Source organism: Vanacampus margaritifer, chromosome 13 (assembly GCF_051991255.1).
Source record: "Vanacampus margaritifer isolate UIUO_Vmar chromosome 13, RoL_Vmar_1.0, whole genome shotgun sequence".
Taxonomy (NCBI): Eukaryota; Metazoa; Chordata; class Actinopteri; order Syngnathiformes; family Syngnathidae; genus Vanacampus; species Vanacampus margaritifer.
In genome coordinates, this window is record NC_135444.1 from 18341154 (window position 1) to 18361484 (window position 20331).

At 40.9% G+C, this 20331-nt stretch overlaps 1 protein-coding gene and 1 long non-coding RNA gene across 4 annotated transcripts in view; one reads left to right on the forward strand and one right to left on the reverse strand.

Moving 5' to 3' along the window:
• The window catches only part of LOC144062281 (uncharacterized), a 38543-nt gene that overhangs the window by 10866 nt on the left and 7346 nt on the right, over positions 1–20331 (forward strand). For both annotated transcript variants that reach the window (XR_013296371.1, XR_013296370.1), the window contains exon 2: positions 3191–3317. This is a non-coding gene — a long non-coding RNA (uncharacterized LOC144062281). The remainder of the gene's footprint in view (positions 1–3190; positions 3318–20331) is intronic.
• Positions 135–20331, reverse strand: part of kita (KIT proto-oncogene, receptor tyrosine kinase a) — a 28310-nt gene continuing 8113 nt past the window's right edge. Inside the window, exons 3-21 of one of the 2 annotated variants that reach the window (XM_077583487.1) lie at positions 19365–19649; positions 19060–19199; positions 17753–17924; positions 16620–16809; positions 15183–15298; positions 14980–15094; positions 13364–13548; positions 10890–10996; positions 10684–10810; positions 8366–8470; positions 7790–7900; positions 7557–7698; positions 7096–7208; positions 6785–6909; positions 5801–5923; positions 5195–5306; positions 5018–5117; positions 3666–3771; positions 135–2824 (exon numbers count right to left, since the gene is read on the reverse strand). In XM_077583487.1, the coding sequence (XP_077439613.1) occupies positions 2603–2824; positions 3666–3771; positions 5018–5117; positions 5195–5306; positions 5801–5923; positions 6785–6909; positions 7096–7208; positions 7557–7698; positions 7790–7900; positions 8366–8470; positions 10684–10810; positions 10890–10996; positions 13364–13548; positions 14980–15094; positions 15183–15298; positions 16620–16809; positions 17753–17924; positions 19060–19199; positions 19365–19649 (2696 nt within the window). In that variant the 3' untranslated portion in view covers positions 135–2602. Of the gene's footprint in view, positions 2825–3665; positions 3772–5017; positions 5118–5194; positions 5307–5800; positions 5924–6784; positions 6910–7095; positions 7209–7556; positions 7699–7789; positions 7901–8365; positions 8471–10683; positions 10811–10889; positions 10997–13363; positions 13549–14979; positions 15095–15182; positions 15299–16619; positions 16810–17752; positions 17946–19059; positions 19200–19364; positions 19650–20331 lie in introns of both variants that reach the window. The other variant, XM_077583486.1, reaches the window with a different exon arrangement.

The following is a 20331-nucleotide window of genomic DNA, read 5'->3' on the forward strand; positions in this document are numbered from 1 at the left end:
GGCACGCACTGAAGCGCGACTAACCAAATGCATCCGGACACACACACACACACACACACACACACTGGATTAATGACTGGGATTCCTTTGCAGGAGGATGGCAAGTACAGGATTTCCACTCGTTGCTATTTCAATATAGAACTTTTTTTTATTTACATTGACACATGTAACACATCCATTATACACAGCAACACTAAATAAAGCCTCAGGTTTAATAAATACCGACGATGGACGGGGAAAAGTCCAGCGATAGACGGTCCAATTCTTTCTTTTACTTCGTCAAATGAGAAATGTGTTGCACAGAGAAGTTCAATGAGTCTCCGTTACCGAGGCGACAACGTATACAGTACACGAACGGAAAACCAGCATATGAATATTTTCTATATATTATGTGTACCACGTCTTCATTAGGATGGCCGCCTTCTCATATGACTTTACAATATATGCACAGTGAAATGTATATTTACATAAAGTGGAGCAGAGTGAGCATGTTTTCGGACATTTACATGACAACGACAAAGAACTATTGCTAAATCAATTGTTGAATTAGGATGTCTTTATGACATTCTTTGCCATTGATAATTACCATATAAAACAATTAATTGATTGTCAATTTTCCCAATTTAGTTAAATGGCAGTTTGTCTTAGGGCCTCTAGGAATCACTATTTATTATAGTTCTGACAATTGGATCGCCTTTTGGGGACCTAATAACACCTGAAAACTAAGTTTGTCATGTATCCTGGTAAGAAAGTTAGTATATCTTTGGTCTCATGTCAGTTCTGAATACAAGCTCCCAAAAGTTAGTCAGAAGCGTCCGCTGGAAAGTTGGAAAAAAATCCGTCCAGTTACAAATTTTGCTGGTCTAACATGAAATTATGACTTGTCATATCAGGACCCTCAAAATAGTCTCAACGTTCCATGCTCAAAATTGAACAGGAAGTCGGCCATTTTGGTTTGAAGCAACCATTTTTGGGAAATTCCGACGGCATCTCAGACACTAGGGCGGTACTCGTCTGAAAACATTTTATTTTGCGTACTCCACCTAATGTGAGTGGCGCATGGCATCAAAGTTTGATGATGACGAGGATGAAGATTTTGTTGATCTGTTCATTTATTGTATAGTGAGACGCTTCCAAAATTCACCTGATTTTGTTCATTCACAGAATCTTTGCTTATTATTGGGCTCTTTCTCTAATGCCATAAAATCCTGGCTAATTGGAAAGTAGTTATTTGTGTCAAGTACATTGTTGATCTATATATTTTGGCATTTTTCAAAAACCAAACAGTAAGCCATTTATTTTTAACGATAGATAATGTTGTAATATGTAATGATATTCAAGTGTTTGTTTTGGTTTAATGTGTTAGCAAAGCAAAACGTTGTCATGTAAATGCAGGGACAATGATGAATGATAGTGGCATATCTAATAATAATAATAATAAAAGGTGATTTGTAGAATGGATGGGTAATTATTATTATACAATTATTTTTTAAATCATTCATAGAAACGCGCACACACTCACAACCACAAACATATTGTCCATACACACTTAGAGGACATTTAACTGATGGGAAGACAGGAAGCACACCATTGTGGAGTGAACATCTGGACTCAAAGGGGAGAATGGGGAAACCCATCGTGTAGCCGGGGAACAATGACATTGATTGAACCGTAACGTCTGCTTTCCAGTCCACTGAATGGCAAATCCCAAACAGTCAGCCATTTTGTTTCCCAGGTGATCACAAAAAAACAACACAAATCTCTGAAATGGCAGTACCAGCATGTAAACAAGGAGGAAACACAAACTTTTTTTCTTTTTCTTTTTTATATGTGATATTCACCTGCTAAAGCTAGCCCGCTAAAGCTTTGCCTTCAATCCCCAGCATCTTGCAAAAAACCCACAACTATCTACAAAGCAAGCTAGCGTACCGTGTCGTCCAGCATTCTATCGCGGCCCGCAGCTCTGTGGCAGTGAAACGTCAGAAATCTCCTCAAAGCGGACCAGGCTGTCTTAATAGCTTATAAAAACCAGTGTCCCAGTAGCTCCGTTTGAAAAATTGGACCCTGAATAAACGTCACCTTCATTTGAAACATGTAATACTGACAATAAAAAGAAAAAAAAACACACAATAAAGCTGCACTACAGGATGTGTGGAATGACGTGAAGTGCCTCGAGTGCATTTTTCTTTTTCCTTTCCAGACAAAATAAGTGTAAGAAAAAATGTGGTATAAAGAAAAACTTCAAAGAGAGCAGATAAAACCATCACTATGACAAATGTAAGCGTGTAACATTTCTTTTTTTTTTTCTTAACTGCCATCCCATGAAAGTTACAGACAGTCACATTAATAACAAAATGTTCAACTTCCTTTGTTTTGTCTGAAGTGCCCTAAGGCGTGGTGGCAGTGCTGGAGCTGCAGGTAGTAGGCGGAGTGTTATTTATTAGTTTTTTTTTTGGTTAGTTTTTTTTTTTTTTTTGCACCACAGGGGCAGTCTTTGTAGAGGATGTGGGCAGTCTTTTGAAGGGGATGGTAGTGTTTTGTTTTTGTCGTGGTAGCAGAACATGAGAGGCACTTCTTTTAAGAGGCAGGGGGCAGAGGCCCCTCACACCCGCTGGACTCCGAGTCCTGTGCCTTCCAGGAAAACCTCATGCTGGGCCAGTAAGGGCTGCGTCGGAGCGCTACTGCCGCTTGAGCTGAGCTTGAACGACGTGTTCGGAATGCTGGGCTCGTCGTTGTCCTCCTCCTCCTCATCCATGGTGGTGGTGGTGGTGGACGTGGCGGCTCTGGGCGGCACCGTAATCCTGGAGTTGAAGTTCAGATAGATCTGAAAAGACAATGCCCCCAGTCAGCATCCATTACATGCGTGTTAACAGAAAAAAATAGCATGGGTGTACAGTGGCTACTTCCTATTTTGCCGACTGGTCCATGCTGGTCTTTTGACTCCAAGAGCTAATAAGATGTCAGATTATAGAAAATTTGCTTTTCGAGCTCCAAAATTCTGCATTGTCCTACCCGTGGAAATTAAAGCAGCCTACCTCCGTAGAAAAATTTAGATCTCAATTTATTGCTACACTCTCGCATTTGCTTATATCACACCAAGCTAGCACTGCCTCACCCATTTGACCTCTGAATTTTGGCTTGTCTACTGCCACTTCTCCACTCTCCTCCCCCTACTCTTCTGCACTATAAGGGTGGCCATGATGGAATTGAGGCTGTTGCTGTAAGGATTCTGTATCGTCCGGATCTAAGGGGGATCACTTCCCTGGTGGCATCTGCCTGTGGTGCTTCATTCCTCCACCAGGCCCCGCCTCTTAAAGGTACAATCACACAGATACTCAAAAATCTCACATAGACTACAAAAGCTACTTAATAGATTCTTAAGTCAGGTCATACAGTATTGTACACACATGAACATGCAATTTCATAATAGACAGAAGCAAGGTCGTCATGCTCTTATTATGAAGTTGTAATTGACAAATAATGAATTTTATTTATTATTAAGTAAAAAGGCATATCATGTATTTTTCTTGGGACTAGCGATGAGTGTTTTAACAACGGACACTCACTGCATTGAAAGCAGTGTCGCCACGCGTGATATTATCTCAATGAGGCAAGCCACATCGGCTGCGTTTAGTGATTACTGTCTGAGCGGTGTCAACACTTACATGCTTGGTAGCATCTGACAGCTGCTGCTCAATTCTCTCCACCACCTTCCTGAATGAGGGCCTCTGGATGGGATTGGCATCCCAACAGGACCGCATGATTTGATACCTGTGGAGCAGTCGCACATATAATATTATGTTTTACTGTATAATCATTTAAAAACAATTCTATGAATGTAAATGAAATTGTGTCAGTTGCCATCTGTAATACTACCCATTTCCGTAGATTCCATACTTAAAATTTACTCATTGATAGATGCTGCTGTTTTGGTTAGCAACTGGGTGTAAATGCGGTAAGTAGTTCACTATTAATCTCCCTGTGTACGCGTCTACGAATCGAGATGATTACAGGTACTTAGTCTTGATCATTTTTAGTTGGGTAGATAGGAAAACTGAGACTTCTATTTGAGGTATGCTGTTTTTTCGGGTGAGGCGTCTAATAAAAAATTGGGGTATGGCGTCTATTTGCCACATCATAGCTAAATAAGATATAATACAATGTGTTATGTTTTGACTATTGTTTGTTAATTGGTTGGTTACGAAAATGAAGCAAAATAAAATACAACTTGAGGTATGGCGTTGATTATTCAAGGGGAGGAAGTTTGGCCACATGATGACAAATTAAGCTGTACAGGGTTTATGTTTTGTTAGGAGGTTGGTTGGTTATTTAGGAGCTAAAAGACACATTTTGAGGTAGGGTGTTTATTTATTCAAGATGGTGCATCAAGTAACAAATTAGGGCATTTTGTCTTGATTAAGTAATTAGTTAATAGGTTGTTTAGCGATGGAAAAAAGAGATTTATTTGAGTCATGCCATTTTTTTTCGATCATGCACCCGGCGATAAATTGAGGTATGGTGTCTACTAGCCGTAATTTGAAAATATATAAATAGGGTATGATGCAATGCAGAATGCATGTTTTAATCATCGTTACTTAGTTGGTTAGTTAAGTATGAAAAATAAGGATATTTATATGAGGTAGGGCGTTTATATATTCAAGTTGATGTCTCATCTCGTGATTTATTTACCTGTGTCAATTAAAGCGTAAGCCACTATTTGCAGAAATACAGTATTTAAGTTTACAATATGGAAAGTGCAGATCAACAAATGGTCGTGTTTTTTGGTGTGTCTAGTGTTTTTTTTGTTTTAGTTTTTTTTTTAAATCAATGGAGAGCGATATCAGTTTGTTCAAATACATTTGTGGGGCTCTTCTCCAGTAGAACAAGTTAATAGTTGAGTAGTTGTCTGCCAGTGAAACAGGATGAGAGTGGGCCGTCATAAAAATCTCACATTTCTTTGATGTATTCACCACCATCATCACCTTTAAAAAATAAAACCACATCATTCCAGTCTTACATTTCACAGGGTGCAAACTCAGGAGAGTCCAGCCTGTATCCTTCTTTAATCCGCTTGTAGAACTTGGCGTCCACGGGCATTCCAGGATAAGGACTGTTTCCTGGAGGAAGGATTTCTCTGGTCAGAAAAGACACGGAAAAATGACAACGCACGCAAATACAGGATAGATGTGCATACCTAGCGAGAAAATCTCCCACAGCAGAATGCCGTACGACCACACATCACTCTCAAACGTGTACACGCACTCGAAGATGCTCTCCGGAGACATCCATTTGACCGGAAGCCGAGCCTGAGTTGACAGCGGATGGAAAAATTAAGGAGCCGTAGTAAATTCACCAACAGAATGTTATCGTGCGAGAGAACGACAGATTACTGCGGTGGCATTAAAAAAAAAAGTTCCCAGAAGACACAGTAATGAAATTAAATTAAAATCGACTTGAGAAACAGCAACAATCAGATACAAAATTAGTCACTGTTAAATCGTCATTTAAAATGCTTGTTTTTATTTGTAGTAATTTTACTGAAGCAGCTGACTGTGTTTAAGCAATTTGCGTTTCCCAGGAATTGAGGAGGGGGCTGTGTGAACATGATCGTTACTGCATCCATTTTTTTAATGAAACGAGTGTTCAGCATCTTCTGTAACTTTGTTACCTTTGTATTGGTATATATTAATATATAGGTGAAACTTGAGACCTCTTATTCACTAAATAGACTGACTGTTCTGGTGTATCTTGTAAAGTATGAATGAATGTAAGATAGTATTCCTTAAAAAAACAGACTCACATTGCCTTTGACCACATAGTTGGAATCTGTGGTGATGTCTCGGGCCAAGCCAAAATCACAGATCTTCGCCACTCGCCCTTGAGTGAGCAGGATATTTCTGGCCGCCAGGTCTCTGTGAATGCACTGGGGATGGGAGGGTGATAATGAGATGTTCTGTGTGCCATCTACCGTTTTTTCAGTTTTTTTACCAGCTGACACTTGACTCCGACAGTAATTAAATTTTCAACGGCGTGCCGCGACATGCTTTCTGGATACCCTTACTAGCCATGGAAACACGAGCAGTGCTTTGTGTGGAGCGAGAAATCAGATAAATCAAGAAGACTACAATACTATCACGAAAGGTGTTGAGACACATGGCCTCAGTGTAGCATACCAGTGCTAGCCTTGAAATAGTGTGCATAAGTACATACAGTACTTGAAAGTGTACTATTAGCAAAGGATAACAGGGTCAGTTGAATGCACCAATTTTTGTCTGTGTAATATACATTATATTTGTGTATACTGCATCTAAATACTATGTAATGCAAGCAAACCCAGGATTTATACTTAAACTGCCTCTCATGTTTACTTAAACCTCCTGTTACGTCGCGTTTCATTTTGACCTGTAAACTTTAGAAAACAAAAGTGGAAATGGATGGATTCTTATATTATAAATGATACCTTTAAAATGTAGCATCTTTATCAAGAACATATTGAGATACGTATACGGAATAGTCTTTTATTGAAAAGATGCACATCCCTATCTGTACTATACAGTATTCAGCTGGTATATATATGCATGTATATTAGGGGTGTAAAGAGAACTGTTTTGAATGGAAAAATAGTTTTCGATTTAGGAGATTTGAGTGCATTGGTGCACAAACTAATGAACTCAATATAACTTGAACCAGCCAATGGCCCGATCAAAAAGTTATCAAATCGGTATAAATCAGTTTGATGTTGCTGATGATGAGGTATGATGAACGGATGGATGGGATAACTCACATTCTTGGAAGCCAAGAATTCCATCCCCTTGGCCACCTGGTAGGAGAAGCTGAGGAGGTCCTCAGTGTCCAGCAATAGGCCGTCGTCGTCGAACATGTCCCCCTCAGCGTCGCCGTAGTATCCGTCTGAAAAAGAATTCATAAGGAGACATAAAATGTTAATTCAAATCCATCCATCCATTTTCTTAACCGCTTGTCCTCACAAGGGTCGCGGGGGTCGCTGGAGCCTATCCCAGCTGGCTTCGGGCAGTAGGCGGGGTACTTAATTCAGATCCAATTTTTAAATTGAAATTCGCTAAATGTCCGACTCACTTTTGCGGAAGGAGCTCCTCTTTTCCACGATGGTTGATGATGATGAAGATGAGGACGAAGGCGGCTTGCCAGCGGCAGAAGGCCTCATGGACATGTAGCCGTTCAAACTGTCGCTGCGAGGAGAGGAAAGGAGCAGTCTGAGAACGAGCCGCCTCTAAACACCCGACTCCTACGCACGTTCTGGATAGTAAACAGCGCTTTGATGCTCTCCAGGACTTCACGCTCAATTCTCATCTTGAAGCTCGTGTTTTGTTTTGACTAGAAATGGTTCGCAGTTCATAATGACTTGGATCAGTAAATAGTAAGACAAAGGAAAAATTCTCAAAGACCTGTGCTTGAAATCAAAGGGAAGTAATCTTGTATTGTTTTTTAATAATTTTTTGGGGTCTGGAAATATGGGATTTAGAGTCAAATGTTCAGATTCTGCAAATTGTTTCTTGAGTATACTTTAAACAACTCACCCCACGTTGCCCCTCTGCGACATCACATTGCGGTAGTAACAGTCTTCATCCGTCTTGGAGAAGAAGAAACATTCCCTCTTCCTCCGTAAAAAATTGAGCAGGTCACCAAAGCAGCAGTACTCTGTAATCACCAGCGTGGGGCCTTCCGGTGTAGACAAATATGTCATATTTAATATGTGAGGTACAGGGCAAGAGTGATCCTAAACAAATGGCGAGAACAGAGGCACCCCTACCTCCCACAGTGCAGGCTCCTAGCAGGTTGACAATGTTCATGTGGTTTCCCAGGTAACTGAGAACCTTCAGCTCGGACATCAGGGCCTCTTTTTCGGTGGCATGAGCGCTCGCTGCGGAAAAAAACCCAAGAAAATTAAATTTGGATTTAGCCGCATATTTTGTATTTATGGATGTGACTGAAACCTTCATTTAGTGACGAAAGGACTGCGAGACCTTCAGTCTTAGCCAACAGTTCCTAAAAAAAGACTAAGTTTTTTAAAAGTATGTATGTTAACATGAAATGGTATTCAAAGAAATAATATGTAATAATATTTTATTCCATCCCTATGTTGATCCAATGTGCAGTCTGGAAATTGTATCGAAGACCCCCATTTTTGTTTTGATTTGCGAAGCGTTTCACTATTCAAAATGGTTCCTCGCCCCCTAACTTCATTTAATAGAAATATTAGTTCATCCTGATAACCCAGCTTCTTTCTTAATGGACTACGTGTGATGTTTGACATCTGACTCAAAGCCCTGTGGCAGAGTTATACCAACCGCACGCAGCAGTTCCTCTTAGCTTAGCTTCAACGTACATTTAAGCATCTTGACCGCCACTGTGGTGACCGAGTCCGCCTCGGAGATTCCATAAGCTGTGGCTTCCACCACTTTTCCAAAAGCGCCGGAGCCCAGTGTCTTCCCTGCAGAAACACAAAAGAAATACAGAAAGCTGTTACTTCCCCCTGCCCATCCTGTTTTTCCCTCCCTTCCCTTCCACTGGCCCCCCCCGCCAGCATTACTGGGACAACACCAGTTGAGCCCCCGGGCTGTGTGCTCAAGCACCAGGACGTGCAGGATCCTGTTGAAGGAGCTTGGCTAAAAAACAACACCCTGGGTATGTCAACAATATGATGTTAGCAGTGAGGGAGGGAAGGTTTTTGTCATGATTGAGCCCTGTGACTGCCTTCGCTTGATACAACTGCAGCTTGCCAGCTCTCTCCACATGTCCATTAATGTTGTTGCGGGGGTGACATCATGCCATGTTAAGTCTGCCACTACCCAGACATTTATCTGGTGTTTTAACTCAGAACGACAGGAGTCACAGTTCCAGTGACTGTCGATGTAGTGGTTCATACGGTTGGCTTTTATGTAGACAGTGTAGCATAGAGTCTTGACTTTTTACCCCCCGTCAGTTGGGCTGGATTGAAGTTTTCCCATGACCATAAAGCGGCATGAATGGATAAATGGAGTTTACTGTTCCAATAAATGATGCTCAATGTGCTTTTTTCGTATTTAATACAGAGCTTGTCTCATGTTCTCTAAACTGGTGACCAGGATCTGTCTCTCATCAAGTCACATAGGCTGCGTTTCAGACTGGAGGCAAATCGGATTCCTCCTCAAATCTGATTTTTAGGGCTGACTGTCCAGCTTTTTAGCAAGTGTCCAAATCCAATCTGGTTCAGACTGAGTCACATTATTGACCCATCTGGCAGTTTGCTGTAGCAAGTGTGTGTAGTGTTTGACGTCATGTGACGCTGTTTACCGCTCCGTAATTTTCGTTCCTCGTAAGCGTGTTAAGCGGGTTTCTTTTATGTTTCTTTATTTTATTTTCTTAATTTTTTTTTTAACGACCTCATTTCTATGCCTATGACCGGGCACTATTTTGCTATTTCCGGTTGCGCATGTGAAGATCTGGTAGCGAGACTGGCTTCAGCGCAAGTAATGTAAACTGTCACTGTATTTCCGGTTTGAGCATGACAGGTGCCGACAGGGCACTCGGGGGCAGTGGAGCCGTCAAGGTGATTGACTGCCGAGCATGCGAGTAAACAGTCGGGCAGCGGACCGATTGGGTATAGACAGCGCGAGCGCATTGGTTTTGCACGTGTAGAGTAACGCCAGGACAGTCAAATACGTTCTGAGTGTTTCGAGCTGGTCAGACTGAGACACATCCTGTCCAAATCGGATATAAAACTACCTCTTATGTGGTTTCAATTCGTCCCGCAAAAATGGGATTTCATGTGGTTTTGTGACTGTTCAGACTACAAAAGAGCCATCCACATTCAATCTGAATGGGCTAAAAATCGGATTTGGGCTGCTAGTCTGAACAAGGCCTTAGAATAAGATGATGTGGAAAATGAATGAGCTTTATGTTCCTGTTCTTGATTGGCCAGCCTCGTGGGTGTGACTGACATACAGTAACGGTTTTCCCACAAAATTGTCAAGGACTAAAAAAGTAAGCAATTCGGTTACGCTCCATTGCTAAAATGCGTTTCAAACGGTCATAGACTATGAAAACAAATCAAGATGATGTATCTGTGAAACACCCCCCCCCCCATCCCTTTTCACTCTATACACCTTTCTCTGCATGACTTGCACTCACACCATACAATGAGGCGCTCTAAATTTTGTCAAACCAGCGGACTATCTGAAGGCATAGCTAGTTAGCTAGCTAACTACATATCACAAATGCGTCAGATAACTGCTGAGTTGACTGACAGTGGGGGAGGGGGCGACTCATGCCGATGTTCCGTCAGATCAGCATACCCGTATAGCTGCCTCAATCTGTAGCCTCACCCAAAACTCAACCGAACACCCAACCCGTTCCTACTGCGCATGCACAGAAGTGCAAGATATGGTATTCCGACGAGGAGGCTGTTTTGTCGGGACACCGGACTTCAAAGTGCGTTATGCACCCCCCCCCCCCCACACACCCCCAAAACCTGAAAAGATGACAAACTAATTAATGTTAAATCTCGACAACTGAGTTATTCCTGCAGTTGATTGCAGGAAAATGTTTGCTGTGAGGCCCGAGGCTTGTCAGAAGTGACACGTTCGCGCTATGCGCTAAGGCACGCGCCGCACACTAGCGTGACAAACATGTTACACTAATGTGTGAGGGGGCCTGGCGGCTCACCGAAACGCAGGTTGTTTCTGGGAAACTCCCACTGGTGATCGTAGGGTAGCTGGGTGGGGTCAATGTAGACATAGTTGTTACCGTGGATTCCTTCAATGACCTTCCACTGCACTTGGTATTTAGGTTTCTGGAACAAAACAACCACAAACCGCAATTATAAATCGGGAAAAGTGCTATGTTGTTTAAAGGATTACTCCCGTTAATACCTGCAGGTACTTGTAGAAGAGCATGATGAGGACCAGGCAGAGGATGGAGGCTGCCGATACTGAGCCGACCAGTAGCGGGGTGAACAGTCCGTGGGGAACGGTTCTCTCTGTGGGGACAAAATAAAAGCATTGCAGAGCCTATTAGTGACGAATTGAAAGGCAAGGGCATTTGTTTTTGGTAACGAAGTGCTGCATCCATAAGTGAAAATACAATCGATACGTTTACTTTTTGTCTCGTGTTTCCTTTAATCGCACACCCCTAATGATTACTAATAATATTCAAATGTCAAAGAATGATGTTGCTTATTTACGCTATGATTAAAATCTCATAATTTTCAAAAGACAAACCAAACTCCATGACATCTAGATTAAAGTACGGACACATAAAGCATTAGTAAATGCCCGCAATTTCCAAATATCAACCGAATTATCATCTGTCTCTTAACCAACCAAAAACTGTGTTGTTGTTACTGTCCAACTACCTCACAGTGAAGGTCAACATTTAACCAACCAAAAATTTTGTGAGTCTATTGATTTAAAAAGCATTGTCTTTGTGTCACGTTATGCAATATTGTCGATACAAAGCCAAAAAATGTCCCAACTCAAAATATTGACTAAAAGCACAATTTAGGCAAGGATTTACCCTCATCTCCTATAAACCGTCTGGTAAACAGCAGTCAGGAGAGACATGATTGGCTGCGATAAGATGTGCAGATAGGAATTAGCTGGAGTCCATTGTTTACTTTATGACTCCAAATCCATATGGTGTCATAACGGCTTCCCCAGCTTGCCGCAATGCCCCGCCACTGCCCCAAAAAAATGCGGTATCGCGTCTGGCTGAGGTTGGCGCGAGCCACCTGGAGGGGCCAGCGAGTGGTAGGGGGTCCCGGCTGCCTTGGACGAGGTGTCGTGACCACTGACGGGTTTACCGGCGGATTTGTTCCTGCAGACTCGGCATTCTCCGATTTGAAGTGGGGAGAAAGCTCCTTATCTCTATAAAGAGCTTATTACACACCAGTGGACAGAGGAGCGAACAATAAGGCCAGGCCAGGCACGGAAGGGGGGACTGAACACGGACGACTGTGTGACTTGCCACAGCTGTAAAAACACAAAAACATTCTTTGTTGTTTGGGGGAAAAAAGAGAGATTTTTTTTTTTTTACAAATGTCAAGGAGGATTATTATAAGATTCCATATAAAAATAAATAAATGTCGCGTCTGTATTAGAATTTTTTTTTAAATGCTCAGAATTTAAAACTATATTGCTGAAATGAGCCTGAGCAAAACGAAGAAGCCAAGTGTACTTCAATGACTCACCACAATCATAAATACTGTACCTAAAAGCACTCTTTAATTTAAGTAAATTAAATGCACCACCTCTAAAGAAAGGTATGTCTTAATTGGCTTGGATTTGTCCATTCACACACTGATTGCGCCATAAAACATCCATGATTCAGTCGTGGCATGCACTACTCCAATGAGCAAAACTTTTGTTGTATAAGGTAACGCTGATCCCTTACAAAAACTCACCGCAGCTGTAAAAACAAGACACCACTAATCCAATTAAAAGGTATTTAGACTAGTCTAAGGAAATCAAAAAAGTTAAAAGCCGTCACTGCGCTGGAGAAGTTAGGGTATGTTTTCATCAACGTTGTTTTTTTGTTCCCATACAATCTTGTTGACAAAGCACACATGGTGTCATCAAATGAGCAAGGATCAAATAAACACATTATCGTTGCCGCAAGGCCATCAAAGCAAGTTAGCTTGGTGCTATGCCACACCACCTAGCTAGCTACAAGCTTAAGCTGGCTGCTACTGCGGCTAAACACGTTGCAAACTCACTAATGAGTCAGTCCTCATCGCCTCCATGGCGGCGAAAAAAGCTACACTTCTGTAGTATCGTATCGTTCTCAGGAAGGATGGCGAGGAGGAATTAACAGAAGCTGGAGAAGACATGCTAATTGCCAAACTAACCTAAGATTGACATGTAGCCCTCATCGTGAAAGACTGGAATTGAGTGCTGGGGCGATTGAGTACACTTTTCATAGAAGTCTGGCTGAAACGTATCCAATTTTGAACAGCAAAAAAGGCAGGCAATTTAATAAGTGGAGAGAAAAAATAACAATGCTACACACAAAGGAATTACCTGCGAGGAGTGGCCTAGAAGATTAAAAGTGTATTATTATAGTATATTGAATATTTATGCTATCTTTGATGTTATTTGTTTGTTTTCACAACAGTTCTGAGTGAACATTAAATGTTTATCCATCTGTAGTGAATTTTGCCGTTAAGCTCCATGTTAGAGAAAAACACGAACCATTAAACAGTTTTACTTTAGACAAGATCATAATGAAGTTAATTTGTAAAGGTTCTAAGCCATTTTAGGTTTGCCCTTAAAATTCCACGATAAAGCCAAATAACCAAAATGCAGTGGCGCATATGCGTCTTGTTTTTGTTACCGTGTTTTTGGCTCACCACTAATGGAGAAGAGTGTGTAGGCCTGCTCGCCCTCCACTGTGGCCACGCACTCCAGCGTACTGAAGCGTCCCCGGCTGACGTTCACCCGGCTCTCCACCTCCGTTTTGCCAAACATGGGGCTGAACAGCGTAATGGTGATGATGTCCGTTTCTTCTTGGGTGGCATTCACCTGCTGGGAACACCTGGAGAAAAGGGGGGCAGTAATGAAGCAAAGTGGTTTGGGGGGATTAAGATGTTGTGAGGAATCTTGCAGTATCAGCAAACCGGTTATTAGTTGTCCAGATGTAAGCATGCAGATTTAAGACCACACACTGTTGAAAAAATCACAACAAGGGTTGTTATTTTAGTCAGGCACATTTGTGGACAGCCAGGAGTTCTTATCAGGACAATTTGTGTGGTTGTGCAACACAGCTGTGTTGCTTACTGAGATAATCCTAGTCGGGCTGAGTTTTATTATGCGGCGGTTTTGATGCTAACTTGCTGAAGTTGTCCTACAAATTAGCTTAAATCAACTATTAATGTTGCACTAATGCTAAATGAGCTAATGCAAAGTGGTTATTAGTTGTCCACATGTAAGCACACTTAAGACCACATGTTATTTACTGTAAAAAATAAATAAATACAAATAATAATATACAATAATAAAAATTGTTTTTTATGTTGAAGCTGTGAGGGTAAACATGTTACTGATGAAAAGCATCTCTAGCTCCATATGTTAGCACTTTTATGCTATGTTTCTTAAATAAATGTGTTCCAGTATGAAACTGGAAAAAAAGAGAACTGAAAACCAGAGTTGAAGCTGAAATCCTGACACTTGAAAAAAAAAAAAAGTAAAAACAAACTGCAGATTGGCACTGAAAAAGACATCATAATTTAAAAAAAAAATGCTTAAAGAAAATAGTGTTTTTTTTTATGTCTGTATTTTATTTTTCAATACAACCTTTTCCAATGCCAATACTTGTTTTACAATGCCAATGCAGCTTTTTCTACAATGCCAATTTTCTTCCAATACCAAATCTTATTGTCAGTCTTGTGTCTCCATTCCAGGCGTTTGACAGATGACTTGTGCAAGATGAATACCAGACTTCATTTTTGACACCGGCGCACCACAGGGTTTATTTTGGATCGCGCTTCTTTGCACTGACTTGCCAAATTATTTGGAAAGGCAGCTACAAAATATTTTACTATTGGTTGAAACAAACTCAAGAAATGTTTGCTTTATAATAATATATATTTTTAAAGGGAAAAAAAAAACTGCAGTAAAAATTAAAAACTTTCTCCAAAATCCCAAAATTTGGACAGTGTTGTTTTTGGACAGCAGCGACATAACATAATAAATATTATGATGTATTATCATTAAAAGTACATAGAAAACGGTTCTGGTACACTAATTTCCCAAGGTGAAAATGATTGATATTTAAAATATTTAATTACATACATATGTGATCTTATTAATTTAGGAAAGTCAACAAAATTAAGTAATACAAACCGACACACCCAAATTAACATGGGTAATATCAATATTAAAGTAATTTTAATAACCCGAATTGAAATAACTTCAAAGGAAGGCGTTGTTTACACTAGTGTCTTGACCGTAATTGTTTGGCGCTCACCTGATGTAGGGCTGCTCGCAGTAGTACCAGGCAATCTTTGGGGCGGGGAATCCCTCGGCCACGCAGCGCACTTGCCCGTCCACCGGGCCCTCGTGCGACACAATCTCAGGTTTAGCTAGTAAGAAATGAGACATGATTAAAAATGTAAGAAGTCAAGCATATTACGTTTTATTAAAACAAACAAGCAAATTGAAGCCACTTACAAGTTACAAAGATGGTAAAGGTCTCGTTCAGTGAGGTGTCGCGATTGGAGACTTTAAACGTGTAAACTCCGCCTTCCGACGTCTTCAGTCGCACTAACCTCAGCTCACTGCTGTACCTGGACACCAGGGGGAGAGGTTTTGGTTAGCGCAATAAACAAAAATGGTAAAAAGCCAACAATGAAGTAACCATATTTGCATTTTGTTTTTCATCAGCAGGATTATGTAAAGACAATGTCAATAAATGCCGCAAATATTTTGTCGCAATAACCTCCGTATATTGTCTAGTAATTGGGCGAAAAATGCAAATGTGGCTCTGTTTTCCAGCGTGAGTCATCACAGTAAGTAAACTGTAAAAAGTAAAAGTACTGTAAAAGTTTAACCGATGTTTCCGCATAAACAAAAATCAATTTGATCATATTTTTGTAAATAATCTTTTGAATTGTGAATAAACTTACAATTTTAACAATTTTCATTGCACTTGTTTAACTTCAGAGCAAAAAAAATACTTTAGCTGTTAATCACATGCATGAAGTTCTGTCATACATTTTTTTTTTCACTTTCTTTTCCTCAATTTGACCCACAGCACTTACATTTTATAGGTTGAGTACGCTTAAGTTTCGTAGTTAAAAAAATAAGAAGTTTTTCTTCTTGGGTCAATTTGACCCAAAGTATTTCCATTTTATGCATTGTTTATAGTTCAATAGCTGAAAACGACTATTTCGATTTTATTTGTAGACTTTTTAATTTCATAGTGAAAACTTACTTTTTTACCTGTTCAATTTTATTTTCACTCATTTGTTTACTTGGGTAAATGTGACCCACAAAATTTCCATTTTATACGGTGTACACTATCACTAAGTTACATTAGTTTCATTACAAAAACTACATTGAAACTTTATTTTTTATTTTTTAACATTTTCATTTTTGGGTTGGCAACCAGTTCAGGGTGTTCCCCGCCTATGGCCCAATGTCAGCTAGGATACGGATGGATGGATGGACTTGGGTCGATTTGGCCTGCAGCGTTTTCACTTTATATGCACGTAGATTGCATTTTTTGCGTGTTTCATATTTAAAAACTACTAACATTTTTTTTTTTAATTTTTGACTTGGGCCAATTCGACCCGCCATATACATTAACAGGTGGTTCAAGTTTGGTTCTTGTCATATTAAACAAAACAAACACACTGGAAAGAATGCAAGGCATAGAATTCCAATATTATGTCATATTTCCATTGACACTCTTGAGTGACAACGCAAACGTGATGTTTTCTTTGCGCACACTTGAATGGCGAAAGCTTTGTTGGTTCAAACAACCCGAGGTGCTCTTCACTTTTTCATATTTGTCAAGGAGCTGCGAGTCCCGCGGCCAACTCCATGCTAAATTCCACCCCCGCTGTTTATAGTAAAGGAGCTTGGGGGGGAATGGGGGGGTCACACCTGTAGTCACGCGTGCTCTGCGTAGTGATGACGTGGTCGCTGTTGTTCTTTAGCTGGTGGTCCATGAAGCTCCAGGAGAATGAACGGGGCCTGGGGTAAGCCTCCAGCTCCACCAGCAGGGATAAACTGTCACCTGAGCGCACGTGGATGGTCCTGTTGCTCGTTGATGTTACGTTGATGAATCCTTTGTCTGGAGGGGAAAAAAATGCAGGTTATCATATCATATATAGAATATTTTACAAAATCTGCCTTCACAATGACAATGACCAGAAGTGCTTACCAACTACACGAAAGTTCATTTAAATTATTTTGGGAAGGGAGGGAGAAAATGACGACTGTAAGAATGATGGAAAGAAAGAGGAAATGAAGGAAATTAAGAAAGGGTGTGTTGAAGGAATGTATGATGGGAGGAAGGAAAGAAGGAATATAGGATTGAATGATGAAAGGACGGGCTGGAGGAAGAAAGGAAGGAAGGGGAGAATGGTGATAGGGAAGAATAAGAGGAGGAAGAAAAAGTGGATTGATGGAAAAAAGTGGGAAGATATGATTGAAGGAAGGATGGAAGAAGAAATGAAAAGGTGAGGGAGGAAGAATGGAAAGAATGGCAGAAGATAGATGCAAGTGATGGGACAAAGAGGAAGAAAGGAAGGATGGAAGGAATAAAATGATGGAAAAAGGGATGAAAGGAGGGAGGTCGGAAGCAAGAAAGGATGAGTGTAGAGGAGAGAAAGGAAGGAATGGTGGGAAAAGGAAGGAAAAATACATGAAAGGAAGAATAGGTAGAAGGAAGTAAAGAAAAAAAGGAATGGATGGCCGGAGGAAGGAAGTTAATTTAAAAATGATGAATGAAGGAAAAGGAAATGAATAATCGAAGGAAAGAGACGAAGAAAAGATTGAAGGAAGAAAATAAAAAATTATGAAGGAATGGAGTAAAGGATGAAGGAAAGAAAGAATGATGGAATGGAACGGAGGAAGGAAAGGATGTATTGAAGGAATGTATAATGGAAAGAAGGAAGGAAATTAGATAGGATTAAAGAAGGGAGGGAAGGACGGTTGGAATGACAAAAAGATGGAAGCAATGAGGGAGAGAGAGAGAGAGAGAGAGATATTCATGTTCTCTTTCACCTACTCACCGTAGACATCGAGCCACACGGAACGTACGCTGACCCCCTTCTCGTTCTCGGCCTCGCAGCGGTAGCGTCCGGCATCGCGGCGCGCGGCGGCGGCCACGCGCAGGGTGGCGCTGCGCATGTGGTCGAAGTGCTCCGCCTGGATACGCGATGCAGTCTCAACCTTTGCTGGTTGCTGTGGATACCAGACGGCACCCTGTCAACGCCCAGAGATCTCTAGAGATTAACCCTGTCTGCACGGCTATCCTCACCAACCACACTGACACGCGTACACAATACACGCACACATGCAATACACACAGTCCAGAGCTTCAAGCTTTGACCCCTTATACAAGGGGTGTCCAAACTTGTTCCTCCGAGGCCCGTATACAAAAAAATCAAAGGGTGCAAAGGCCACTTTGAAATTCCGCAAATGGCCCACAAGCCGTAGTTTGAACACACCCACACCCGCTTTTCACACGCATTCACAAGCCACTCATTGTGAATAATCAAGTAAATAATGAGACATAATTAACCATGTTTAGGGAGTTTCAGACACTTTTGGATAACAAGTCAAACCCATTACTTTAAAAAAAAAAAAAAAAAAAAAGTGTAGTGACTTAATAAATAAAATCAACTATTATTAATGGTTGAAATGGTAACATATTAACAATGCTTTTGAGGTTATTTTCCCTCCCCATTTCTGTCAGTTTTAAGTAATGGGTCAAATTGACCCGTTGCAAAGTTGTTGTTTTTTATTAAGTAGAGAGTGACTGCAACAGAGTTTGTAAAAAGATATAAACAATGTCTTATTTAGATTTTTCCCCCTGACTCTTTTGGGTCACAGGTCATATTGACCCATTGCAAAGTTGTTGGGTTTAATGGGTGGTGACTGTTTGACAGTTTTGTAGTTGATAATAAGATTTAAACAATGTCATAATTTGACTTTTTTTTTGTAAGCACTTTTGAATATCAGGTCAAATTGACCTAATGTCAAGTTGTTGGCTCTTTTTAAGGTAGTGAGTGACAGTGATGGAGTTAATAATGTGATATAAACAATGTCTTATTGTGAGTTTTTTTCTGTTTCTGATATTTTGGGATACTGGGTCAAATTGACCCATTGCAAAAATGTTTGTGTGTTCGACTATCAGTATTGATTAAAATGGTGAGTAATGTGGAAGTTGTTTTTTTTTTTTTTTTTACACTTTTGCTGCTCCTGACAAACGTAATTCCAACACTTACAAGTTGCAGTAATTTTTGTAAAAGTGTTAACGAAAAATATCCATGAGCAGACGCATGCAGACTGATGGAAGAATGCAAAAGTGTCTCACCGAGCTGGGCGGGGCGACCCACTTGAGCTTGATCTCGCCGTTGACGTTGGTGGTGTTGCAGGTGAGGGCCAGAGCCTCGTTCAGGGTGAGGATGACCCGCTCGGGCGCTTGCATCTCGATGACGGGTGGCGCCACGGGGACTGAAAGGTGGATGAGGACAAAAGTGACCGACTGACACCAAAGTACAAAGACTTAGATACTGTACTTAAGTTCTGCAGACAATTATGAGAATGACCTCAGCCCGGGTCAAACATATCAAGTGCCCATGGAAAATGAACTTAAGTATGAAAAGTAGTCACGGCTACCTGGTTTGACGGTCAGGTGATAATTGTGTGAGCGAACGCGTCGCCCCCGCAGCGTGCCGGCGCACACATAACAGCCCTCGTAGGCCTTTTGCGCGTTCCGGACCAACACGCCTTGCTCCAGGCTGGCGGTGAGGTTCAGGCCCGGGGCCAAGGCCGCCCCGGAGCACGTCTCCAGGTGCAGGTCGGACAGGATGGGATCGGTTGCCAGGCAGGGGATGGATGCGGCATCGCCCACACGGGTGAGGATGTTGAACACCATCGATTTCCTGAAAGGGTTGTCAGGATCTGCCAAAACAAAACAAAAGCGTCGGGTGAAAAGGGGCGGATGAGTGAGGTGTTTGAATGCTTGTTTGATTTTTTTTTTTTTTTTTTAATCAACAGCTTCTGTATGCTTTAGTTCGTCATCAATCCAATACAATGTCAGCGGTGTTACCCACTGAAATTGCCGCAAAAAAGAATGTTACATTCAATTTACTTCAACTTGAGTACACAACAAAATCGTGTCTGATTTTCAAAAACATTAAAGATAAAAGAAATATACGAAAAAAACTGCTTTCCCAGTAGTGCTGTGTCTTGGCCTTCTTCATGAAAAAGCGCTTTTGTGTTTGCTGCCCGTGAGGAGACTAAGCAGCACATGATATCATCCTGCAGCGATGGCTACGAGCCAAGGGAACGTGCAGGTCAAAACATTCATGCCTGCTCGCTATCTGCACCAGGTCATGACGCAAATTCTGTCACGTACGGCGCGCCTACGCCTTCACACATAAAATGTTTATTTTTTATTTTTTTTTTATATAAAATCAGAATATTGCATTTTTGAAATCTGCATATTGTATGAATTGTTTTTATGGGAAGTCATAATTAAAATAATTGTAAATATGAAATTGTTTATTGTACAAAAAAAGTTATGAAAACAAATTAATAATAATTCTTGATTTGTATTGAATAATTTTAATTAATTTAATTT